We start from the raw sequence: 27,682 nt of genomic DNA on the forward strand, positions 1-27,682 counted from the left end.
GATGATATAAGTTGGAGATAATTATTGGTGGCAACACTACCTTTTTTACGTGATCGACAATGCTTTTTAAAATTTTTTTGGTAACTTTGAATTATATAATAATAGACTGATGTGATCTTATTTGACTATTGACTTTAGTTGACAATTGAAATAGTGTAATTATGCTAATTTAATGGCCCTGAACAACACTTTATTTATTAGCTCAAAAGACCACATATATTGACTATCTATGCCTATTGCAATGTTTTGTATCAAAATAAATGGTATATTTATCATATTTTCACCAATTTTAATAGTTTGGGAAAAAACATCATGTAGCTCAATTTGTACAAATCTCTAAACTATCATATAAATTAGTGAATTGTTGTCTATCTAATTAAAACAGTTAAAAAGTTAAGAAACCATGTAGTATAACTTTCAAATAAGTACTTGTTGTTTTTGGTAATTTCATGTTAAATGTATTATTATTAGTTTCCCAATACAATAGATTCCAGAATGCATTGTTTCTCTCCCACCCTCCAGTCCACGGACCATAATACACATTGTATTTACACGCACCATTTTCATACAACAGATCATACACTTTCTTCATCTCATTCATCTCATAGCAGTAGTAACTTGAGAGACGTACAATCATTATAATCTTGAGCTATGAGAAGAAATATTAATTGTTTCCTTGGAATGCGTCTATATTCAATATATATCGTCTATAGCACACCTTATTGTCGAACATCTCTTACAACGTTTACCATTTGCGATATGACCTCATACCCTAGTAGATCATGCACCCGTTAGTGCATTAATCAATCCTTTCTGAAGACAATAATCCAAGCTCCGCTATTTGGTTCTTTTTTTCGAAAGACCTAGATGTCATTGAGTTAGATTTTCATACAGCCTCCTGCATCACAGTGCAAAACTCGTCGTTCATCCTTTCTGAAAAATTATGATTTGTCTTCAAATTCGTCATTCTCCCTATTATCGAAATCTGAGAGTAAATTCTGCACCCAAAATATAGTGAATTGAATGCAGCATTTAGCATGTTGAAAAATTGTATGGCATGAGGGTTTGACTTTTTCAGTAATAAATCTACAAGCGAATGTTTCTCCTAGTAGGGCAAATCATTTTGTGGATAGAAGTTGTGGTACGTATCTGGGAATCTACTTGCTACGGCATCATGCACCATGGGCACATATTGATTTTCCTCATTGTTTTGCGGACAGGAAAGCATATGCACTTTTTTTTCGGACAAACGCATAACAACTGTTGCTTTCACCATCAACAATATTGTAATGATATGTTCAATCGTAACAATTTTCCATGAAACCTTTCAGTATAAATGATCCATCACTTGGTTTTCTAAATGCAAAAAGCTTTTACATTTAGAATTCTTCAATGACTTTTACTAATAGTGAACTTCAATAATTCGTATAACCCTCGCATAAATATATTAAAGGCCTTGTCCTTTGTTATCAAAGTAACTCCTCTGTATTCTTTTTCTGATTTGTTTCGTTTGAAAGTATGTTGATTTTGATTTTGTTTTTGCATTTCTCTTTAAAACAGAGTTAATTTAATTTGTTGAAAAAATTTAATTGAGTGTTATATTTGAAGTAGTTTCATCTTTTATTCTACACATTACATTAAAAAAAAATTGATTAAAATGACAATTTGAGAAATATAGGGGAAGATCAGAAGAGTGTGCAATTTTTTTATGTTGATTTCCTAGTTTTCTTAATGAGCTAAATTAATCTCTCATAAGAATTGCAGCTAGAAGTGTTTAAAATAGATCCAATGGTTTGATGATTATCTGATCATGTAATCAAACCCAATTTGATCTGACTTTTAAAAATAAATTTATAAAAACAACACAAACATAAAATTCGATTTTGAGCTGACATGAAACATCTATAGGTGTTGTCACCAACATATTACTCCCTACGTTCCTTAAAATTGGTCTCATTTGCCCTTTTTTGGTTACATTTTTATTCTTATACAGATTTTTTTTATTTATTTAAACAAAAATAACACTGCTCATCTTCATTTTAAAATTTTAATATTGCTTATGATCCCGCATATTTTTCATTAACTTCCTTATAATATTTTTATAATGCTTTTGGTCTTTCACATGTTTCCCAATAACATTATAAAAATATTTTTTAATAATTGTGGTCTTTATATTTTGCCACTTCTTCTAATATTTTTTAATATTTATTATTTTCATTTTTCCTCCATTAAATTTAATTTTTAATAAAATAATATATTTATCATCTAAAATTTTTTAGACTAAATTTTCGTAAATATTTTTTTCAATCCTTAAACTTCGCCAACCTTTTCATTTTATCCTCACCCCTTCCAAATGAAATTACAAATTTGCCCCTGATTTTAAAAAAATTACAACTTTGCCACTCCCTACAAATTTCTTATTTATAATAATAATAATAATAATAATAATAATAATAATAATAATAATAATATCAATAACAACAATAATAATAATAATTAACTTTTTTATATTCTTCAAAAAGAATATAAATAAAATTAATAATAATAACAGTGATAATAATAATAATAACAACAATAATAAAATTATAAATAATAATAATTATTCAAAAAGAAAAAAAATTTTTAAAAAAATTGAATCACCCGGTTTTAGGTGATTCCATTTTTTTCGAAAATTTATAATAATAATAATAACAACAACAACAACAACAATAATAATAATAATAATAATAATAATAATAATAATAATAATAATAATAATAATAATAATAATAATAATAATATTAATATTAATAACAACAATAATAATATTATTAACTTTGTTATGTTCTCTTAAATAATAATAATAATAATAATAATAATAATAATAATAATAATAATAATAAAATAAAAATAAAAAATCAATCAAAAGCTTTAAAATTACGGTTTCATTTTCTTGATCTTCCATTTTTCTTTTTTTTCTTTTTGCTTTGATTTTTCACCACTGATTGTTGAAGATTGGATTATGTTGATATATATTATTATTGTGATTGTTATTATTATTATTATTAAATTTTTATTTTTGTTTAATTATTATATTTAATTTATTTTTAATTGTATTATTATTGTTGTTATTAATAATAATAATAATAATAATATTATTATTATTATTATTATTATATTATTATTATTATTACTATTATTATTATTATTATTATTATAAATTTTCCAAAAGAAAAAAAAATTGAATCGCCCAAAACTGGGCGATTGGACCCCGGTTCTGGGCGATTGAACGGGGGTCCAATCGTCCGGTTCTGGGCGATTCATTTATTTTATTTGTTTTTTCTTTTTGAATAATAATAATTATTTTTAATTTTATTATTGTTGTTGTTATTATTATTATTATTACTGTTATGATTATTAATTTTTGAAGAATATAAAAAAATTAATTATTATTATTATTGTTGTTATTGATATTATTATTATTATTATTAATATTAATATTATTATAATAATAATAATTATTATTATTATTATAAATAAGAAATTTGTAGGGAGTGGTAAAATTATAATTTTTTAAAAAACAGGGGTAAATTTATAATTTTATTTGAAGGAGGTGACGATGACAATAAATTGAAAAGGAATGGCGAAATTTAGTAACTGACGTATTATTTTTTTTTGGGAAATTCGTTGAAAAAATGGAGGGAGTACGAAAAGAGTAAAAGACCTTATCTTGATTGGTTTAATTGTTATAGTGGACCCACCTCAATACGGTGAGTAACGGAGTATCTTGTGACTGTCTTAATACAGTCCTAATTCATGCATTCATTTTCCTGTCTCTGTCTGCTAATCAGGTCCGTCTTTTTCTTTCTTTCTCTCTTATTTGTTCATCTCATTTTGGCCATCTGAATTATACACTTGTAATTTAGAACACTCTAAGGTTTGATTTACTTGCTCTTAATTTTTATTTGTTAATTTCAATTTATTTCCTTTGATTTTTCTTACATGTTTTGCTATTTTTCTCTGTTTAATCTGAATTTTTAATTTCTTTCCTATCTGAATTTTCTGGTTTACATGAATTAACACTTTGTACCTTCTGTCTGTCAAATTTCAGTAATTTTTGTATTCAAGTTTGTATCTTTGAAATTCTGGGACTAACAAAAGATCAAAATTATTGCCTTTTTTTGTCCAACAGTTTTTTTACCTTACTAATTTTAATTTTGGTGGGTTATGAAATTGGGAGTAAATTTGGAGAATTAGGGTTTATGACCCTAGAAAGCGGTAGTAAGAACTCATGATCAGTAAAATTTTCATCATATATAATATGTTAAGCTAATTCTTATAGTAAAATGGATTATTGAATCATTTGTAGTTTTTGTTTATGTGAAGTAACATATCATGTTTGAAAGCCTGGCCCATGCAAAGCCCAAATTAAATTTAAAGGGCCCTAATCCGGCCCGGCTCATATCTGGCACATTGAACACCCCTATTTGTAATCAAGGGATCAATTTGAAACAACTTGTTTTTCATTATGAGGGTAAGGTCGTACACCCGTCTCCTCAAATCGTGCTTAGGAAGGAGCCACATTTATCACAAATAATTGTTGCTAGTATAAAATATTTTGATTAATTTAAGTTGTAATTCTAGAGTTTTAGAAACAATAAGCATTTAAGTTGTTGGGAATTCACCTAAGTTGATGTTCTTGGATTGTATATTTGTATGGTTATAATTGGCTGTTCTTGGAGAGTTCATTGGCTTCTTTGTTGTTTTATAAGCTCAAGCTTGTAAGTTTCAATAAGCTTGGTATGTCTTGTTAATTGACTGTTTTTTGGATGAGGGAAAAAATACCCTTATACATTTATGTTTATGATTGCATCTAACTTAATTGTTTTAAAAATAACCGTTACAATAAAACTAATCATAGCGGACCCTAATCTTTTGGGATTAAGGCTCTAGCAATGTTTTTGTGTTATATGAACCAATGAGTGATGAGAAACATATTTTGTGTTGGAAAATAACCCATATGTGATCCCACATCGAAAAATTAGAGAGATGTTGATTAACATATAAGCATGATGGGTTACTCTCTTAATACCAATTGGTTTTTGGATGAACCGCATTTGGTTTGTGTGCAGCCAACTCTACTCTTATGAACCAATAACAAATTCATCATGTTGCTCTGATTTGGGGATGAATATTGGCTATTTGGAAGTGGATTTAAGTACAGCTTTATAGGATTATTACTAGATCAGTATCAAGCATGTAAGATTGCTAGTCATATTGTGCCCATGGTTATTATAACATTCCGCGTTGAATTTGGAGATGATTGGTTGAGTTGATTCTTTAACAAACCATAATTACGCCGAACACACTTTATAGCTTGAATGGTTAAGAAGCGTAAGTTACTAGTTAGCACTTACCAGACGACCCCCTTATAGCTTGAATGGTTAAGAAGCATAAGTTACTAGTTAGCATATGGTGCTAATAAGTAGTTTGACACATGCTCTGTAAATCTGATTGTCACTTATGACAGGGAAAAGAAACAGAGACAAAGATGGCTATGAGACGTGCTATTGCATCCGCAATCAGGACTACTAAGGCTACTTCAGTATCTTCATCTTTTGCCAGAAATCTTCATGTAAGCAATATCTCAACTTTTCATTTTTTTTCTGCAAAATGTTCTGTTGATAATAGGTTGACATCATGCATACGACTTACACAAATAGTCTTGTTTTTCAATGGTAACGACTTACATCTTGCTCTCGTTGGAACAGGGATCTTCCAGTAGCAAGAAGATTGTAGGGGTTTTCTACAAAGCAAATGAGTATGCATCAATGAATCCCAACTTTGTGGGCTGTGTGGAAGGTTCACTGGGAATACGTGGATGGCTGGAGTCACAGGGCCACCAGTACATTGTAACCGATGACAAAGATGGCCCAGATTCTGGTTAGTTGTTTAATTATCGCCGATGATCATAACAACATGATTGTGTGGTAAATAGTTGATTCGAAGTATTCAATTTTTTTTTGCTAGCTATGCTTCTGACTAAAAAACCCGACAAGTAAAACATGATTCGCACAATACCTCAAAAATAGACCAAAGCTAACCTTAATTTGCGGTTCTCGATTCGCGATTCGTGAGAAGATTAGCAAATCATGTGACAGTCTACCAGAAAGTATATTATTTTCATTTTCGCTTCTTCTCTATTTCAAACCCCCAATATATTGATTGCAGAACTCGAGAAGCAAATTCCTGATCTCCATGTTCTCATATCAACACCTTTCCATCCTGCCTATGTAACGGCCGAAAGGATCAAAAGAGCAAAGAATTTGGAGCTATTGCTCACTGCTGGAATTGGGTCGGATCACATCGACCTGAAAGCTGCAGCAGCTGCTGGTCTGACAGTTGCCGAGGTGACTGGAAGTAATACTGTCTCTGTCGCAGAAGATGAGTTAATGAGGATCCTCATTCTCGTCAGGAACTTTGTGCCGGGATATCATCAAGCGATAAGTGGGGAGTGGAACGTTGCTGGCATTGCTTACAGATCTTATGACCTTGAAGGCAAGACCATCGGAACTGTTGGTGCAGGGCGGATTGGCAAGCTTTTGCTTCAAAGGTTGAAGCCTTTCAATTGTAATCTTCTCTATCATGATCGTATCAGGATGGATCCGGAATTAGAGACCCAGACGGGAGCAACATATGAGGAAGATCTTGTGAAGATGCTCGGAAAGTGTGATGTTGTTGTCATAAATACTCCTCTTACCGAGAAAACCAAGTATGTGGATGGATTCATTAAGTTAACTTTTATTGACTTTAGCTCTTGGTTTTCTACTCGTCGGATTCATTGAGTTAACTTCGAAACTTCTATACAGAGGATTGTTCAACAAGGAGTTGATTGCAAAGATGAAAAAGGGTGTGCTTATTGTTAATAATGCTCGAGGAGCAATTATGGATACCCAAGCTGTTATTGATGCTTGTTCAACTGGGCACATTGCAGGTAAATACTAAAACTATATTTTATCGAGTAAATCATAAAGTTCCATTTTGCTTGATATGTAGGACGTGTTTAGCAAATGGTTGTTTGCTAAAACTGTTGGTTGGTTTAACCTGTAAGAAGTATTGGCTGATTTGGTAGCTGTTAAGCCAGTTGTGGAAATGATTGAATATTAGTTAGTTGTTGGGCTATTGATGGTTTATTAGAGGAAGAAAAAAATGAGTCAAAAAGCTAACTATTATGAGTAGTCTTTTGGTTATGCTTAAAAGCCACCTTTTCAGCTGGCTTAAAAGCCAAGTACCGATTATCTTTTCATTACCTTGGAAAACATATACATGATATTTATGCCTTTCAATTTGAATTCTCCGATTGGCAATATAACATGATGAGTGATGATCGTAAGTTTTTGAATGCAGGATATAGTGGAGATGTTTGGTACCCCCAACCAGCTCCAAAGGATCATCCTTGGCGATACATGCCGAACCATGCTATGACTCCGCACATATCCGGCACAACCATAGATGCACAGGTAATCTCGATTCTTGTGTGGATATACCCACCAAAACCCAAATTCTTTTGTCTGAGTTCACTTTTTATGAATCATAAAATCCGGTTTAAACTTGTCAAATGAAATGGTGCAGTTACGGTATGCTGCTGGTGTTAAGGACATGCTGGATAATTACTTCAAAGGAGAAGAATTTCCTGCTCAGAACTACATTGTGAAAGAGGGTGAATTGGCACCCCAATACCGCTAATTAGAAGTATGTTTTAGTACATGCTTTCACCTAGTTCGACTTGAATAACCAGGGGTGTTAATATGGTGCAATCTTACAATAATATTCCTAATTGTTAGCTTCAAAAATTAGGATTATTTGTGTGCTCGAGTGTTGTATGTTGAGGTCTCGACTTTCGACGCATTAAACAAAAGCAAATTTCTTATTTCTGCTTGAAACTCGAATATTAATATCAAAATATATGAAATCTATCTTTTTCGGTTACTACAAGGATGAAATGTGACACCCATGAACTGCACGCTTTTTGAGCTTTATAAAAAAACCTCGAGATAAAGCCAGTTGCGATTGAATGAGCTTTTTGCCGACAAAAACTACCAACCTGCCATCACGTTTTGCATGAGTTAAGGGGCTGCTACTCTTGAGACCATGAGGCTGTCGAGCTATATGCAGATAAGCTTTTCTACTCAAAGTGTCTCAAACACTCTACATTCATATGTAACTCGAAAATCGAAAGAGTCACGAGGGCAAATTCAAGTTATTACGAGTAGGCAGTAGCATAGACTATAGATTGGTTCCAAGACTCATGAAATTTGGGTTCGATTTTATCGCCAAATAATAAACACAAGAAACCTCCTCACTCATTAATTATCACAACTATATTTTTTTCTTGCTTGGTTAGAATAATTTTCTACAGGTAAAGGTGAGTGAAAATTAATCTTGGTGAAAATCGAATTCTTATTACAAAGATGGAATGAGAAACTTTCAATCACTACAATAATATTATTTGCACAGAAGAAAAATTTTATTTGATTTAATTAATTTAGAATTTGAATTTTTAGTACCTTTTATAAATATAATATGGTATTGAATTCATTTAATGAAATTTATGTAAATTATTATACTTTAATAAAAGAAGCAAAGATTGGAACTTCTTTCCACTTTTAACAACTCACATTAAAATCCAAAAATAATTATATTTATTTAAAAATTTTGCAAACAAACACCCTCTAAGTGTTCATTAATAGAAATATAAATCAATTTATAAAGTGAGCATTGACTATATTACTAAAAAAGCATAAATTTCGAAATATATTTTATTTTGTTTTCTATTTTGTTAACAAATACCGTTACAAAATCATTTAAAAATACTATTAATGAATACAACCGAAATTACAGCTTAAACTTTATCTTCCTCAACCATTTTAAAATTAGAATAATTAAGCTCATAGCCTTATTATTCCATTTTCTTTGAAAATTCTCTATATTTTATGATTTATTCCATCAAAAATAACAAAAAAAAAACAACCTTCAATAAAATTTTAATTCCCCATAACTCATCAACAAGATCATGTTATCAAAGAAATCAAAATCAATACAAAATCTAAGCCTAAATAGTCCAATTCCCAATGGGATAGGAGACTTAAAAAATAATGGGAATCAAGAAGAAATAATTTTGGTTGAGGAGGATAATTTTATGATAATAACACCAAAAGAAGGTAGAGATATAATTCATGATTTAGAGGTATTAATAGAATCAATTGGATTAATTGGTGATTATAGAACTAATCAAAAGAAAGAAAGCCAAAATCTTGTACGTAGAATTAAGTTATTACATCTTCTTATACAAGAGATTAAAGAGACTAATGCTCCTCTTCTTGATTCAACTCATCTTTGTTTATGTAATTTGAGAAAAGCTCTTTTACATGCTAAAAAATTGCTAAAGACGTGTGCTATGGGTAGCAAGATATATCTGGTTAGCCTAATTAATTCGTTTTTTTTTTTTAATCATAAACTCGAGATTTAGAGCAATCGTATATTCGTATTGGGTAATGGACAACGCATATGTATCGAGCATTATTTATCATATATGTATTGTACATTTACGCCTTATAAGAATATATATGATATTGCTCGTTGCTCGATCTTGTTATTGTATGATGTATATGTATATGTATATGTATATGTTGTTAGGCACTTGAACGTGAGGCAATTACGCGTATGTTCAATTCTGTTAATGCTAAATTAAGCCAAGCTGTGGATGATATTCCCTTTGACGATCTCAACATATCAGATGAGGTCAAAGAACAGGTAAATATTATTATGTGTACAAAAATTGAATTAGATTTGAGTTTTTATTATCATGTACGATTTAGAGATGTCAAATTGGATGTTTGGTCGAATCACATATATATGGTTTTGGTTCATTACTTCATTGTTGCTCTAAGTCATAATCACTGTCACATGCTTTACTAATCTCCTTGCGAATTGCGAATCAAAACAAACAACTTATGGGTCAATTTTGGGCTATTTTAGGATCATTTTGAGCACATCACGAGCTCAGAAGGTGAATATAATTATGTGACATTGGTCACAATACTTTTGCATGTCCATGCAGATCGAAGTTTGCTTGCATCACTTCATGTTGCTTGGTTTATTTTGTGACTAAGATTAACATCAAAGAACCAACTCAGTTAAAAACATTAATTTATGTTTAAAGCTCTAAGACATGCAATATACTTCTATTGTGTTAACTCTGATACCATGTCAAAAAACTAACTCAATCAAACATCACTATCATCCTACCCAGTATATTCCGCTCATAGAAAAACTAAGGCCAGGGTCTGAGGAGAAAAAGACGGCGGCAACTCATTTCCATAAAGGAGAGCGCGGTCAAAGGAGTCCCCCGGCTCGAGGAAGATAAAGAGACGTGATTACACGTGAAAGTTAACTTAAAGGCCTATAAAATAAAAGTAGAACCACTACAAAAAGAAAACAAAGAACTAAAAGAAAGGAAACGATAAAAATAAGAGGTTAAGGACACTAAAAGGTAAACTAAGAGGACATCAGTAATCTAAGACATGTTGCATGATGTATTGAAAACTAACTCAATCAAACGTTTAAACTAATAGTTGAAACTCTAAGATATGTTGCATGATGTATTGAAAACTATGTATGATTGCGTTTATATATGAACAGACGGAACTGATGGGCCTACAACTCAAGAGAGCGAAGAGAAGAACCGACACACAAGATATGGAGTTGGCAATGGACATGATGATTGTTTTTAGTAAAGAAGATGGAAGGAATGCAGACATTGCTATTATGGAAAGACTAGCAACAAAGCTTGATTTAGGGACACCAGAGGAACTAAGAGAAGAAACTAAAGCCGTAAGAAGACTTTCAAAGGACAAAAGAGCTGAAGAACATATGCAACTTATCTTAGATTTGCTTAACAAATTCAAACAAATTGCTGGAATAGATGAAACTAATGCCATGATTAATGATGATTCTGCTACAAATAAGCCCATAAAACCACAGACTATCAAGAGTCCTAATATAGAAACCCCTCAAGAATTTCTTTGTCCAATCACTTTGGAAATTATGACTGATCCTGTTATTGTTTCCACTGGACAGGTAACTAATAATTACATCCTTGAGTCAAAATGTTGAAATGGTTTGTCCCAAATTGATGAATTAAAAGATAGTGTACACACTTCATAAGTTGTTAGAGTCCTTCCTCTTGTTTCCCTATGGTTTTGAAATAGTATATATCTTCTTGGCTTATGAAGTGTTTTTACCTTGTGTTTTCCAACAAAACAGCTACTCACATGGCTAACTGTCTATACCCTTATATGATATCATTAAAATCTATTACACGAGCTAATGAAAGGTGTTTTGTTGTGTAATAACAGACATATGAACGAGAAAGCATCCAGAAATGGCTAGAATCAAATCACAGAACATGTCCAAAAACAGGACAAGTATTAGAACATCTATCAATAGCACCAAATTATGCACTAAAGAACCTGATCATGCAATGGTGCGAGAAGAACAAGGTCGAAGTGATGCGAAGAAAAGACGATTCAACAGCAACAGCAACAGCAACCGCATCTTCAGCTGAACACAAATCGAATGTAATGACACTAATTGAAAATCTGTCGTCGTTTTGCGTGGAAGCCCAACGAGAAGCTGTCCATAAGCTTCGATTATTGTCTAAGGAAAGCCCCGAAAACAGAATCCTAATAGCAGAAAGCCGCGGTATTCCACCCTTAATCGAACTTTTAAAATCGAAAGACTCGAAGATCAAAGAACATTCGGTCACAACATTATTGAACTTATCAATTGATGTTACTAACAAGAAGGTTATAACACAAAATGGTGCAATTCCTACAATTATACAAGTCCTTTTGAATGGTAATGTAGGAGCTAAGGAAAATGCTGCTGCAACTTTGTTTAGTCTATCTATGTTAGATGAAAATAAGGTCATAATTGGATTATATGATGGGATTCCACCATTAGTTAACTTATTAGAAAAAGGCACGGTTCGAGGCAAAAGAGATGCTGCAACCGCGCTTTTTAACCTGTGTTTAAACTCGATGAATAAATCTCGAGCTATTGAAGCTGGGATTGTAACACCGTTATTGGGTTTGATCGATGATTCCGAGCTTGGAATGATCGATGAAGCGTTGTCGATTTTATTGCTTATTGCTTCTCATCCTCAAGGAAGGCAAGAAATAGGCCAACTTACATTTATACAAAGTTTAATTGAGTTTATAGGTGGTGATGATCATGATGTTACACCTAAGAATAAAGAAGGGGCGGTTGCACTTTTGCTTGAATTAGGGTTAAATGGTGGATCATCTTTTTTGCTTGCTGCTCTTCAATTTGGAGTCTATGAGTATTTGGTTGATATTTCTCAAAGTGGGACTAATAGAGCTCAAAGAAAGGCTTGTTCTATTTTGCAACTTATGCGTCAATATGAACAAATTCCTTGATGATATACACTCTCGAGTCTGTTTAAGAAGGTTACAGGGTCAGATGTAAGCAATTTCACCTCTGTATAGCGCAAAAAGATGTTGATAATTTTTTGTTTATTATTATTGATTGTAAAAAGCAAGTATAGCTTAGCTTGTATAAATATGTTTAATTAGATCTTGATTAATATTAATATTTTATTGTAGGGACAGTCACTAATAGATTCTCACTAAGATAGATCAACTAATCGTTTATATACAATATAATAATAATTAATTAAAAGGATGTTTTAAATTGATCCTTCAATGTAATAAAGATTGTAACCTTGTACAAATATGTTTAAATTAGTGTAGTTCTTTTCAATATGGTATAGCTCAATCCTCTATCTTTGTTCTATATAATAAATTTGTTCTTGATATTGTTTTAATACGTGAATGAATTTAAATTGAAACTTCAAATGCTAACATCTTAATTAACTAAGTTATTTTGATGTTTATGGGGTAATGCTAGAGCCATTAGACATAATCTATACTTGAAATGTAAGTTTTTCTAAAACTTATGTATCATTTTAAAATATCATACAATATAATAAAAATAAATAAAATATAATGTCACACTTATAAAATATGTGATTAAATTGCGGTAGAGTCGCGTAAATGGATTGATGTGATTTTCTTATAAAAAGTTATGGCCAATAGAGTATATATATATATATATATATATATATATATATATATATATATATATATATATATATATATATATATATATATATATATATATATATATATATATATATATAATTTCAGCTCAAAACGTGCACTTAGAGTCATTTTCTTATTTTTAAAATTTTTTTCTTTTATATTTTAATTAATATTTTTTAAAATAAGCAAGGAAGAATTGATTTGTTTATTTCAACTGATTAAGTATATTTTTAAATTAAAATTTTTGCTCGCTTTATGAGTGTGAAAATGTAAAATTATCCGAATATTAATATACTCATGATTATTATACACATCATTCGATCCTTGTGATAGGCTCATAAACATAAAAAAAAAAAAAAAGTAGGAACTAGTAAAACTTGCGTGGCTGCATCATATGGAAAAGAAATTACAATTTTTAATTCAATGAAGTGATCAATACTAAAGATCTTTCTATTAATTAATATATGCTTATTAGCTCATTATCTTATACATATATATTGTTAGATTGTGTATAGCAGTTACATGTACTACAGTTATATAGTATAGGTAAGTATTATAGCAGTTACCAAGAGCAGTTGCTTATTAGAAGCAGTTACTTCAAGCAGATTCTTTGAATTCTTGTATAAATAAACACCATTACAATTGAATGAATATAACACAGAAAATAACAAAAACCAAAATTTAGTTTAAACCAGAAATTATATATCATGAATCATGATGATAAGTTTCCTAAACAAGTTTGGAAGTAAATAAAATGCATTAATTTCATAGAGAAGCTTAGGAGATAGATATATTCTAGGCATTATAAATAAATATAATATAATTCTCTCATCACCTTCTATTAAGGTAAATTTTGGGGTCGAGTTTCAGATATAATATATAGGTTCGAGTTAATTTTTATTATTGTTTGATTGTAAGTATTTCAACAATTTATTTTAATTTTTATATTCAAGTTATTCAAGTCATACTTGGTTTCGATTAATTTGATAAATTTTTGTGTCAGAAATGGTGACAAATACATAAGGATTAAGGGCATTTTTCAATAATAGATGGCTTGTATTTGTAGCTTCAATGTGGGTACAATCAGGAGCAGGAGTTGGGTATTTATTTGGAAGCATATCCCCGATAATTAAGGGTACTATGGGATTTAACCAGAAGCAAATTTCATACTTGGGTTTACCTAAAAACATGGGAGAATGTCTTGGATTTACTGCTGGTGCTTTGTCTGAAATTTTGCCATTCTGGGCTGTTTTACTCATTGGGGTTTTGCATAACTTTTTTGGGTATGGATTTCTCTGGTTGATTATCTCCAATCAATGGACTAGCTTACCTTTGTGGGTGGTAAGTTCTTTACATTTTTGCCTTCTATTTTTTTCAATTTTCTATCGGAATTTTGTTTCTTTCATCTATGATATGGGGTTTGACTTATCGTGAATGTAGTATATAATCGGAAAATTATGAAATACACATATTTGGACCAATGAAATACAATCCTAAAACCATATGGAATTGGAAGAAATTAGAAAGAGCTCTAATAACTTATAAAATGTACATTGATAAAATTATTTAATGGGCTTTACACAATAACCCTCATAAGAAGAGAGTTAGCAGCGCATAAATTCGATGAGGTTTCATCCTAAAACAAATAGATAATTGGAGGAGTAGCCCATTAAGCTTATATGTCAGCGTGTTATGATTGGTGTGACTTGAGTGCACATTTGGTGTGTGCATTCATGTGGTGACTTTTGGGATGGAATCCCATAATTATGTCATGAATGGGTGTATTAAGATGAGTCTTGATGATTGTGGTTTATGATGATGATTAAAGTATGAATTAATGAGTTACTCATGGGAGTTATGGGACTTAATGAAGAAGTGCAAAGGTTTAATTCAAGAAGCCCTCTGAAGTGCCGCTCGACCGAGCGAGCTTCAGGATAGGTCGAGCGAGCTTCAGGATAGGTCGAGCGAGCAGACAGAATGCAGACAGACACTTCCTGTATCTCGCTCGAGCGAGCGAGACCTCTGCTTTGGTCGAGCGATGTTTCTGATACTCCTAAGATGTTGTTTTTGACTCTTCAAGTTCTTGGAGATATTTTATTATCATTTATTCATAGCTTTAATATACTTAATGTAACTTAGTATGACCTCTCCTATAAATAGAGAGCTCTCAATCACATTGTGATAAATCCACAAAATACATCCCAAGCCAAACACTAGCCTATATCTCTTCTATTGTAATTCTCTATATTTGAGAGTTCTTTGAACTCCTTTTGATAATATAAGAGATACTACACACCGGAGGACGTAGCTTAAGTTGGGTGAACCTCGTTAAATCTTTGTGTCGTTTTATTGCTTTACTTTTTACTACAAACATCGATATCATTGATATCGTAATTTGTTTGTCGCTAAACTTCATACATTCGATCTTGGCAATATTAGAGTTTGAAACACATTGTTCGAACTCTAATACATCGTCGTTTTCACAGCGCATAAATTCGATGAGCTCTAATTATCCGATGTAGGATCACATGTGAGTTATTTTTCCAACATGCAAAACATTTTTAATTTATCGAAGTAGGATAAACTATTGCTAACCACATCCTTTCCAAATTTTGCAGCGTTGTATTGCTATATTTGTGGGAACCAATGGAGAGACTTACTATAACACAGCGGCAGTAGTTTCATGTGTGCTAAACTAAACTGATAACCGTGGGATTCTGTTGGGATTTTCTTGCTTGAGCGGAGCAATTTTAAGCCAAATGTATCACATGTTTAGCTCTTCTAATCGCCCGTCACTCATATTAACAATAGCAGTTGGTCCATCAATCCTCGTTCTTAGTTTAATGTTCGCCATTCTGATAAGTTAAGCTTCTCTTTTGTCTGTGGAATTTGCCTCTTTTGGCTGGTTTTTTAATAGCTTCCTTGTTTCTTGAAGATTATATGAGCCAATCATTAATCATATTGTGTTCCATAATCTTGCTCATAATATCGGTTTGCCCTATAATTGTGCCTATTACATTGACACTTTCTTCGAAAGTGTGTGATCTTATCGCAGAGAACCTTTTACCCGAGTCAAGAAATTATACACTCGAAGAAAATCAAATTGTCATTAGTGAAGATGAGAAGGGGAAAAAAGTTCCAAAACTAGGAGAAGATCACACCTTTAAGGAAACTCTATTAAAGACAGAGTTTTGGCTTATGTTTATTTCTCTTGTCCTAGGTTCCGGATGTGGCATAACAATCATGGATAACATGGGCCAAATTTGTGAATCGCTTGGGTATTCCAATACTTGAGTCTTCGTATCAATCGTTTGCATTTGTTACTTTCTTGGTCGTGTTGTTAGTGGATACTTCTCAGAAATAGTTCAAGTTAGTCTTGGTTTTTAATAAATTTGTTAACTTGTTTGTACACGACAAAACTCGCATAAGAGGAGAGTTGGCATTACATAAATTAATATGATGAGGTTTCATCCTAAAAACAATTGGTTATAGGAGTAGCCCATCAAGCTTAATATGTTAGTGAACTTCCCTCTAATTGTTCAATGTGGAATCATATATGAGTTATTTATTCCAATATTCCCCCTCACATGTGAGCTCTGATACCATGATAAATTTGTTAACAGGCTTGTACACAACAAGACCTGCATAAGAAAAGAGTTGCTACACACAAACCCAATGAGGTTCATCCTAAAATCAAGTGGTAATAAGAGCAGCCCATCAAATTTATATGTTAATTAACCTCTCTCTAATTGTTCGAGGTGGGATCATATGGGTTAAATTATTCATTGATCAAGGGTTTGTCATGAGACAAGTACCATAGGCTTGTTGTTATGGTCATTATTAAATTGAACTGAACTAAAAATATTTTATACGACATTTGTGTCTTTTTTCAGAAACTACGCGTACCCTAGGCTTGTGGCTTTGGCCATGGTACAAGTCATCCAAGGAATCGGACTCTTATACTACGCCACGGGATGGCCGGCAGCAATTTATACATTAACAATGCTTAGTTCATTTGCCTTTGGAGCGCACTGGGGAGTTGCACCAGCTGCAGTTTCAGAGATGTTTGGCTTGAAAAGCTTTGGTGCTTTGTTTAATCTTGTTACGCTTGCAGTGCCTACTGGCTCTCTCGTTTTCTCGAGTGGTTTGGCTAGTCGAATATACGACTACTATGCCGAGGAGCAAGCTAAGATGGTAAGGCCATTGATGGCTGATTTAATTCAATGTGCAAATAAGAAAAGAAGAAGAATCACTTACTTGTATGGGTAGTATATGTTTGGAAACGATTTAGAAATCTAAAATTGGCTCATTATTTGGTGAATAAAAAATTTTCAACACTTTATCATTCTCAGATTCTTTATTTATGATTTCATAATTAAAATTCATAATTTGAAATGAAATATTTATTTTCAAACACAACAAAAAGTAATTTAGAGACATATTTTTGCTATAATCTTTGAAGAATAAAGGATTATTTGTTCAAATTTGTTACAAAGCTTGAGGCTTTATTATGGGTAAAACATCATTAATTATTCTTTAGATTCGTGAAAATTTGAAAAATGTAGGCTAAAAAAATTAATTAAACAAACTAAGTATCAAACTATTTTCAAAAGTAAGCGTGAAAATCCAAACCTATGGTTTGGTGCTGTTCGCAGTTTGTAACTGCAAACAGCCATAAAAAATAAAATAGCTGTTCGCAGTTACTAACTGGTAACTGCGAACAACTATTTTGACCTGTTTTTGTGGAGTATGCTGTTCGCAGTTACTAACTGTGAACAGGTCAAAACAGGTCAAAAAGCTGTTTGCAGTTACTAACTGCGAACAACTATTTTGTCTTTTTTGACCTGTTCGCAGTTAGTAACTGCGAACAGCCCCAAACCTCAGTTTTGGGAATTTCACGCTTACTTTTGAAATAAGTTTGAAACTTAGATTATTGTTAGGAATATGCAAAGAATATTATTGAACTATTATTAGGAAGATATTATTCTAGGAGATAATTGTGATATTTACTCCTTGATTATAGGGTTGACTAGAATATTCTATACCTAAATTGATCCTAAGAAACTGTATTTATATATCTTCTCCTTGGAATGAACGACAGAGGCACAACAAGCCCTTTCTCTGCTTTTCTTTGATTTATCAATTATTTTGTTAATTTTTTTTATTTTTTCACTTATTAATTTCAAATTTTCTAGATTCGTGTTGTACATATCGATCACAACGTCGGTTTTGAATGTAGGAGCTTCTTCTCGTTGAAATAAAATACCCTTATGATGGACTCACATACATATACTACATATCTCTTGTTATTTTTTTATAGTTGTACTTTGTTAAAAAAAATATCACATACAATTATAGTGTAAAAAATTATCACTTAGTGTTTAAAAATATAAAATTATTAAAAAAATATGATGAATTTTAAAATTTCACAGGACCTTTGTAAAATTTGTCAATTTTTGCTCCACCGCTGTTTCCATGTTATAAAGATTTTCAAAAAACAATGAATTGAAATTTCCTGCATCGTAAAAATGTAAAAAAGACGTTAGAAACAGTATTAAGGAATATCTTATAGTTTCGATTGATAACTATGCGTTTTGGTAATTTTATCACTCTCGTTATCACATCAATCGAACTCATTTCTACACTATGTATTATGCATACAACTATAGCTTTAAAAAAAAAGTAAAAGTAGTAAAATATCTAGCACAACAGCTCACTAACATGTGCGTGCATCACATGGAAAATAAATTATAATTTTTAATCCTTTGAAGAAATCAATTCTAAAGATCCTCTAATAATTAATTAATATTAATATAATATGCATAAGCAAAGCTCATTACAACACTACATGGAAAAATTCTACTAAGAAGATGGATTCATGAAAAATATCTACTTTTTAAACTTTTATTAGGGTACCAAAAAATGGTGACTAATACAGAGAGATTAAGGGCATTTTTCAATAACAGATGGCTTGTATTTGTGGCTTCAATGTGGGTACAATCAGTAGCAGGAGTTGGGTATTTATTTGGAAGCATATCCCCAATAATTAAGGGTACTATGGGATATAATCAGAAGCAAATTTCTTATTTGGGTGTGGTTAAAAACTTGGGAGATTGTATTGGATTTGCTGCTGGTGCTTTGTCTGAGATTTTGCCATTTTGGGGTGTTTTATTAGTTGGGGTTTTGCAGAATTTTTTTGGGTATGGATTTTTATGGCTCATTATCTCCAATAAATGGACTAGTTTACCTTTATGGGTGGTAAGTTGTTGACTTTTTTCAATTTTATATCTGAATTTTGTTTCTTTTCATTGTTGACTTTCATGTCAATACAATACAAGTTTTTCGATTTTTCAAAACTAAATTATAATGGATACAATGAAATGTCTCATTGAATTTTTTTTGCACTTTTCATTTATGTAATTATGGATAATTTGCAATCAATAGTCCTTTAGTTGGTCATAATCAAATCCCTATTGAAGGGTACGTAAGAACTTAGAAAGGAATGTTTTCAACCGCAGTCCGCATTGGTATGATATTGTCCATTTTGAATCAAACCCTAGATGATTAAAGATAAAAATGTAGCAAATTGATTTAGATTGTTAAGTTTAGCTGGACTTATTGTCAATACCTACAAATTATTGGAGGAACATAAGGTGCACACTTTTTAAGTCAAGAAGATAAACCATATGGCAATGATAGGAAGGGCTTCAATGACGTACAAAATATGCATGCTATTTTTAATTCATCGATGTGAAATAAACTATCCCAACAGACCAAGTGGTTATATGGAAATTACAAAAAGTAATCTCATTTTGCAAGCTTTGGTTCTTAGAAGTTATAATTATGTTGAAAGACATGTTCTTTCTCCAATTGTGAATGTTAACAAGCACATTATTGCCAATTTTTGCAGCTTTGCATTGCAATATTTGTAGGAAACAATGGTGAAACTTATTATAACACAGCTGCCTTAGTCTCATGTGTGCTGAACTTTCCTGATAATCGTGGCTCGATTGTTGGGATTTTGAAAGGATTTTCTGGGTTAAGCGGAGCAATTTTAAGCCAAACGTATCACATCTTTAGTGCTACCAATCGCGCTTCACTCATCTTAACAATAGCAGTTTGTCCCTCAATTGTTGTTCTTACCCTAATGTTTGCTATTAGATTTGTCGATGAAAATCGACAAAAGAGGCCTTCTGATAAGTTAAGCTTCTCTTTTGTCTATGGAATTTGCCTTATTTTGGCTGCTTATTTGATGGGTTCATTACTTCTTGAAGACCATATGATCCCATCTTTGAGCATATTGTGCTCTATAATCTTGCTCATAATCTTGCTTCTCCCATTGATTGTGCCTATTACGTTGACGTTTTCTTCACAAGTGCACGATCCTATCGAAGAAACCTTGATACCCGAATCAAGAAAATATACATATGAAGAAACCGAACCCATCATGAGTGATGAAGAGAGGAGGAAAAGAGTTCCAAAACTAGGAGAAAATCACACCTTTAAGGAAACATTATTGACAACAGAGTTTTGGCTTATGTTTGTTTCTCTTATCTTGGGTTCTGGTTGTGGTATTACCATTATTGATAATATGGGCCAAATATGTGAATCTCTCGGGTATTCCAACACTCGAATCTTTGTCTCGATCATTAGCATCTGCAACTTTCTTGGTCGCGTTGTTGGTGGATACTTCTCTGAGCTAGTGGTTAGGTAAGACCCTTGTTTTACATTTAGGCTTGTGGTTATACTCATTGTTGAACTGAACTGAATTGAACTGAAGTGAATCGTAATTGTTTTATTAGTTTAACTAATGCGATAACACTTTTGCAAACGTTATCAGACACTACGCGTATCCTAGGCTTGTGGCATTGGCCATTGTACAATTCATCCTAGGAATCGGGCTACTATACTACACGATGGGATGGCCTGCATCGATTTATACATTAACAGTGCTAACTTCTCTTGGTTATGGAGCACATTGGGCGATTTTACCAGCAGCAGTTTCGGAGATGTTTGGGTTGAAAAGCTTTGGTGCTTTGTATAATCTCGTTACACTTGCAACGCCTATTGGTTCTTTCGTTTTCTCGAGTGGATTGGCAAGTCGAATATACGACTACAATGCCGAGGAACAAGCTAAAATGCAACTTAGAAATGAAGAAGATTCGCTCACTTGTATGGGCAGTGTATGTTATTCTCAAACATGTGCTATTTTGTGTTTGGTTATTTGTGTAGCTATTGTACTAAGTCTGATTGTTGTTAGGCGCACTAGGTGCATTTATAAACATCTTTATGAGAAATTATGAAGTTAATTGATGTAAACAATATGTTTGAGTGATTATATTATCTACTATACTATTGTACATTAGTTGAAATTAGTAATACTTTGAAGTGTTTCAACAACTTATTTGTGTTAATAAGAAATATCAAATTAAGAATGATTAAAATTGAATTTTCAGATTGAAAGTTGTATGATATATATTTATTTGTCGCTCTCAATTTGATACATTAATTTTCAACTAGTGGAAAAATCTTATATGCTGCGGTTTTACAAAAATGCAGCATAAAAGTAGTAGAAAAATTAGGCAAAAAAAAACAGGGTATATGCTGCGGGTCTCGGAGAACCGCAACATATACTCTTATCTTTTTTTTTTTGGATAAAATCCCGCCTTTATTTACAGCACATTCAAAACCCACGAAAATATATTATTTGTTTTCAAAACGCCCCTTACATTGACATTTGCTCATTTCTCTCTTCATCTTCTTCAACCCATGAAAATTTATTGTTCTTCCTCTTCTTCTTCTTCTTCTTCTTCAACCTTTAACTTCTTCAAAACCCACGAAAATTGTTGTTGTTCTTCTTCTTCAAAACCCACGCAATTGTTTAGGGCATTGTTTTATTAAGGTATAATTTCTTCTTTAAAACCCCCGAAAATTGTTGTTGTTCTTCTTCGTTTTTTTAGTTTTTCAAGTTTCATGGTGCTTTAGGGCTTAGTTTTTGTATGCTAGTTATGTGAATCTCACTTATGTTTTTTGATTGTAATGGTATTTATTGTTGTCTTCATTTTTTGATGCAAGGTATGTGAAGCTATTCTTAGAAGCATACAATATGAGTGCTTTTTAAACAATTTAAGGTATAATTTCTTTAACCTTTTAGTTTTTCAAGTTTCATGGTATTTTAGGGTTTATTCAAGCTTCAACCTTTGAACATAAGTTGTGTATAAGTTTGTTTTTGTGTATAAGTATGAATTTGTTTTGGATTAAATCATGGGTTGTGCTTTTACGGATTGTTTTGTTATGTGAACGTAAGTTTGTAATTCTAAGTTTGTTTGTGTTATGTGATGTGCTTTTATGGATTGTTTTTGTTATGTGAATATAAATTTGTAATTCTAAGTTTTGTAAACAATCTAAGTTTGTTTGTGTCATGTGAATCTAAGTTTATTTTTGTTATGCATTAAATTATGGGTTTTGCTTTTATGCATTGTTTTGGTTATGTGAATCTAAGTTTGTAATTCAAAGTTTGTTTATGTCATGTGAATCTAAGTTTGTAATTCTAAGTTTGTTTTTGTTATGGATTAAATCATGGGTTCTGTTTTTATGAATTGTTTTTGTTGTGTGGATTAAATCATGGGTTGTACAACGAATTTCTCTTTTTTGAACTAGTTATGTGAATCTCACTTGGAATGTTGGTAATTTGACTAATTGATGGATTTATATGATGATAGAAAAACTATAATAATGTGCATGTATAAGTACGTATTTTGAAGTTTAAGACATATTGAAATTGTGATGTATTTGATTGCAAATAGTAGTAGGTTGTATAAGTATGAATTTTAAGGTTTAAGGCATATTATTTTTGTTGTAATATTAAGCTTGGTATGTACAACGAATTGCTTGGTAATTTGGATGATTTTGCCTATGATTGTGGTGTGTTAAGTGGTGATTTTAAAAAGAATTTTAATATATATATATATATATATATATATATATATATATATATATATATATATATATATATATATATATATATATATATATATATATATATATATATATATATATATAACACACCGTAATTTATTGGGTTTAAAAATAAATAAAATATAATAAAATAAAGTATAACAAAATAAAATAAATAAGTAATATTGAATTATATTATTTTACATGGTTAATTATAAGAAACAAAGTAAGTTTAATTTAACGGTTACGCGTTTTATCGCATACGTTGTTATCGCGTAATATTTCTTTTCTGTTTTAACAAAAAAAAATAGACAATTATATAATTAATTAATTAATTGAAAAAAAAAATAAAAGGCTAGGGGAGGGGAAGGGTGGCCGGTTGTGTGAAGGAATGAGAGGAGTCTTGTAACTCCTCTCATAAGTGTGTATTATGGCACATTAAGCTCATTCCTTAATTGCCTATTAATCCTTGTGAACTCCATTTGAATTCTTCACCCTTCTAAGCTCCTAAGTGAACAAAGAAAATCAGAAAAAAATTCTCTCCTTTGTGCTCTTTTGGTTCGGCATTTCCAAAGAAAAAAAAAATTGTTCTCTTGTTTTTCCGTTCAATCTTTTGATCAAAGGGGTAAGTTTAATTGAATTGCTAGTTATAGATTTTATATACAAGGTTTTCTAAGATGAATTATATTTTATGTATGATGATATCTTATGACTTTGAGAAGGATTGAGTATATTTTTATGTAATTTTCTTTAACAATCCTTTAATAAACCTTAATTTTGTTAAAAGGATTAAGTTATGTTTCTTGATTTATATTTTTTAACAATGTTTAAATTTGTTATAAGAATTGAGTTTATGTTGATATTTAAATAAATTTCTTTTATGGTTTAAATTTCTCTAACTAAGTTTCAATTTGTTAGTAGAAATTTAGATGGTATGAATCAAGTAATGTAGTCATCCAAGGGTTTAATAATCCTTTAGCAAAATTTGATTTGTTTGAAGGATTGTGTTATAATTATATATATGTGTCTTGATTTAAAAGGGTGATTTGGTTTTGTAATTCTCTACAAAATTTAATTTGTTAAGAGAATTAAGTATTTAATTTAGTTATCATAATTTATGAAATTTCAAGTCTCTTGAAAGATTTTGTGGATGTGACCTTGCTAGAATTATTTTTGTCATGAGATTTAAAAGAAAAAGGGTTGATATGTATATATAAAATAATAATAATAATGAATTAAAAAAAATATATATGTATATGTATTCGGGCAGCAACTGTTCTGCCTCGTTAAAGGTGCCGACCCGGAAACGTTAGTTGTTTTCCATTGTTTTATGCACCGTTGCGTTAAAAACTCATTAAACGCTTAAAATAATTAAAAATAGTAAATGGATGTTAGAAAGTATGAAATTTGGTACCCAAGGTAATTGACGTGTTCCGAACGCAATGGCGAAGTCGGATTTTTCATTTGAATTTTATAATCTGTCCGAAATGACCCTTAAAGTTTCTGGTCAGAATTTAAAATTTGGAACCATTGAGAATTGGATGTAAACAATTAATAATTATCAAGTCTTAGTGATATTTTAGAGTATGGAGTGGATTAAATGTGTAAACACGTCCTAATACGTGATCGTTTTGTGTGTGTTATTTAGGACCTCGATTCATTAAGAGGGCGAAATTTTGGTCGTGCTTGAACATTGTTGTTTGCAGCACTTAAAGGTACACGCTTAGACCATACTGTTTATGTGGTTGTGCAAGTAGTGTTGTTTCATTTCTATCGAGGCATGGTAATTCACATAAGGATTAGACATCTCAAATAATTTGAAAGAAATTAATTGGAAATTGAGAATTTATGTATTATGTTACCCAAAGGGGTTAACGTATTGGTTTGGATTATTATAATTATTGTTCCCATGCTAGTTTTGGATCATTACGGTCACCATGGGGGTATGCATACTTTAGCCTTTGACGATCCGAACAGGATGGGCAACGTCTTAGGTCGGTGGTTGCCTTGGGATTAGCTCTCCCAAGTGTATTCCTACAAAAAGATTTGGATTTATACTTGAACGACCCGAACAGGACGAGCAATGTTACAAGTTGGAATTATCTAATAATGAATGGTTTATACTTGAACGACCCGAACGGGACGGGCAACGTTACAAGTTGGGATTAATTAATAATAAGTGTATTAGAGCCTATGCATGCTAGGATGAACATTTTGCTTGTACTCAACCTGATTGATATTTGTATGAAGTCTCTGACGTGTATTGGTTTGTTTCTTTGGAACCAACTGTGTGTTGTCATACGACTAGTAGGTTGATTGTAGGTGGGGTCTGGAGTGAGGTCTCGACTTATAACCCGTAATCATCAAGACTATGCTATTATCTTTTTGTATTAGATTATGAGTAGAAAGAAACTCTGTACTTAAGTAACAGGAGATAATGTAGTTTTCTTTTCGCTTCCGCTTATTTCAATTAGTTTGTTTAGAGGCCTTTAGGCTCTCGAGTTGTACATTAGAGCTTCCGCTAACTTATTAACTTTCACGCTGGTACTGCTTTCTGTTTTATCTATATTTCTTTATCGACGAAACGTTGACGGTTCTAGAGAAAAGTCTTCTCTGGAGTCCAAAGAGTGAACCGAAATTTGTATTTTCATATGGATTTCTGGGTCACTTAAACCGGACCGTTACAATATATATATATATATATATATATATATATATATATATATATATATATATATATATATATATATATATATATATATATATATATATATATATATATATATATATATATATACATATATATATATATATATACATATATATATATATACATATATATATATATATACATATATATATATATATATATACATATATATATATATATACATATATATATATATACATATATATATATATATACATATATATATATATATATATATACATATATATATATATATACATATACATATATATATAGACATATATATATATATATATATATATATACACATATATATATATACATATATATATATATATATACATATATATATACATATATATATATATATATATATATATATATATATATATATATATATATATATATATATATATATACATATATATATATATACATATATATATATATACATATATATATATATACATATATATATATATATATATATATATATATATATATATATATATATATATACATATATATATATATATATACATATATATATATAGTTTAATGTTTTAAAGGCAATGATGTCTTAGATTAGTTTAATGTTTTATTGTGCTAATTGTTCTACCACATGTTCGATTTTTAAAAGAGATGCCGCAGAAATTTCCACTCACCTTTTTAAAGTTAATATTTAACGTTTATCTAAATTCGTTTCTTACGGTTTTGATTTCGTTAAGGGGTCGGAAATTCTGGGGTGTTACAATATATATATATATATATATATATATATATATATATATATATATATATATATATATATATATATATATATATATATATATATATATATATATATATTAAATTTGAACTGAAAGTCAAAATAATATTAAAAGATTTTTATTATCCAAAACGCTCCTAAATAAATTATGGTAGTTATTATTATTAGTAAGTATATTATTACTATACTACTACTAGAGAATAACGAATCTAAAATATGTTGTTCATTGCTTTAATCATATTATTAATTGTTATATTTTAAACAACATTAAAAAAAGAAGTGAGCATTAGAAACGACAATGAAAGAAGTGAACAAGAAACATAACAAACAATACCATTTCAGTAAAACACCATAAAATTACAACAATTATACTAATATTGGTGAATAAGGTGTAAGTAATGCATTCCTAGTAGCATACAAAAGAAATTTCTTTCTATATTTTTGTAAAAGGTACCAAAACAGTAAAGCTAGCTACTTGGAATGCATCTCTTACATCCCCATGCTCCACCAACTACATATTGTCTCCTATGTATTTATTTTTGCTATATTTTCATCTAAAATCTCATATTTAAAATGAAAATAAAGCAAAATAAATTTTTTTTTCAACTAGAAAAAACCCAATAAAATAACAACAAAAGAGAAAAATCTATAATAAAATTAAAAATCGGACCGCTACCCTCAATTCCCCAGGATGCAACAATAGCGCTCTCCCAATTTTGCTCTTAACATAGGGCTAGAAATTTGGGAGAGCGCAGTTACAAAACCTTCTTGATAAAGTAGTAGTTTATAAATATTTGGACATTATTTAACAAAATGCCTTCATTTATCTCTTCTATTTACAATACACCCTTTTCCGACAAACCATCTTCTCCATTGCCATAGCCGTTGCCGTGCTCCGGCAGTTGAAGCATTGATGCATATGTTGATTTGCTCCTTTGATCATTTTAAGTAAGATAAGAAGACAAAAGTTCATGTGTTCTCCTATGCTATATTTAGATTTTTAGCAAGGGAGAAGAATGAACTTTTGTGATGCAACAAAAAGAGAGGTACTAACTAAGATATGTACAAGTTTTTTTTTCTTCT

At 30.7% G+C, this 27,682-nt stretch overlaps 3 protein-coding genes and 1 pseudogene across 4 annotated transcripts; all 4 read left to right on the plus strand.

Annotated features, from left to right (window-relative positions):
* The first annotated feature begins 3,693 nt into the window (after positions 1–3,693).
* Positions 3,694–7,968, plus strand: LOC130810634 (formate dehydrogenase, mitochondrial). Of its 2 annotated transcripts, none has more exons than XM_057676767.1 (7): positions 3,694–3,830; positions 5,510–5,614; positions 5,751–5,922; positions 6,211–6,751; positions 6,849–6,973; positions 7,387–7,499; positions 7,612–7,968. In XM_057676767.1, the coding sequence occupies exons 2-7, from the start codon at positions 5,531–5,533 to the stop codon at positions 7,723–7,725; spliced, it is 1,149 nt and encodes a 382-aa protein (XP_057532750.1). In that variant the 5' UTR covers positions 3,694–3,830; positions 5,510–5,530; the 3' UTR covers positions 7,726–7,968. The 2 variants fall into 2 exon arrangements, with proteins under 2 accessions (XP_057532750.1, XP_057532751.1); XM_057676768.1 differs by having other exon boundaries at positions 3,813–3,916.
* A 1,035-nt stretch (positions 7,969–9,003) lies between these two features.
* LOC130810599 (U-box domain-containing protein 15) lies at positions 9,004–12,642 on the plus strand. The gene is made up of 4 exons (XM_057676717.1): positions 9,004–9,457; positions 9,676–9,792; positions 10,681–11,118; positions 11,397–12,642. The coding sequence occupies exons 1-4, from the start codon at positions 9,053–9,055 to the stop codon at positions 12,477–12,479; spliced, it is 2,043 nt and encodes a 680-aa protein (XP_057532700.1). The 5' UTR covers positions 9,004–9,052; the 3' UTR covers positions 12,480–12,642.
* A 1,235-nt stretch (positions 12,643–13,877) lies between these two features.
* On the plus strand, positions 13,878–17,432 carry LOC130810969 (protein NUCLEAR FUSION DEFECTIVE 4-like; annotated as a pseudogene).
* A 1,487-nt stretch (positions 17,433–18,919) lies between these two features.
* On the plus strand, positions 18,920–21,566 carry LOC130810453 (protein NUCLEAR FUSION DEFECTIVE 4-like). The gene is made up of 3 exons (XM_057676525.1): positions 18,920–19,421; positions 20,074–20,873; positions 21,004–21,566. The coding sequence occupies exons 1-3, from the start codon at positions 19,086–19,088 to the stop codon at positions 21,464–21,466; spliced, it is 1,599 nt and encodes a 532-aa protein (XP_057532508.1). The 5' UTR covers positions 18,920–19,085; the 3' UTR covers positions 21,467–21,566.
* Positions 21,567–27,682: the final 6,116 nt, after the last annotated feature.

The sequence above is a fragment of the Amaranthus tricolor genome, chromosome 4, assembly GCF_026212465.1.
Source record: "Amaranthus tricolor cultivar Red isolate AtriRed21 chromosome 4, ASM2621246v1, whole genome shotgun sequence".
NCBI lineage: Eukaryota > Viridiplantae > Streptophyta > Magnoliopsida > Caryophyllales > Amaranthaceae > Amaranthus > Amaranthus tricolor.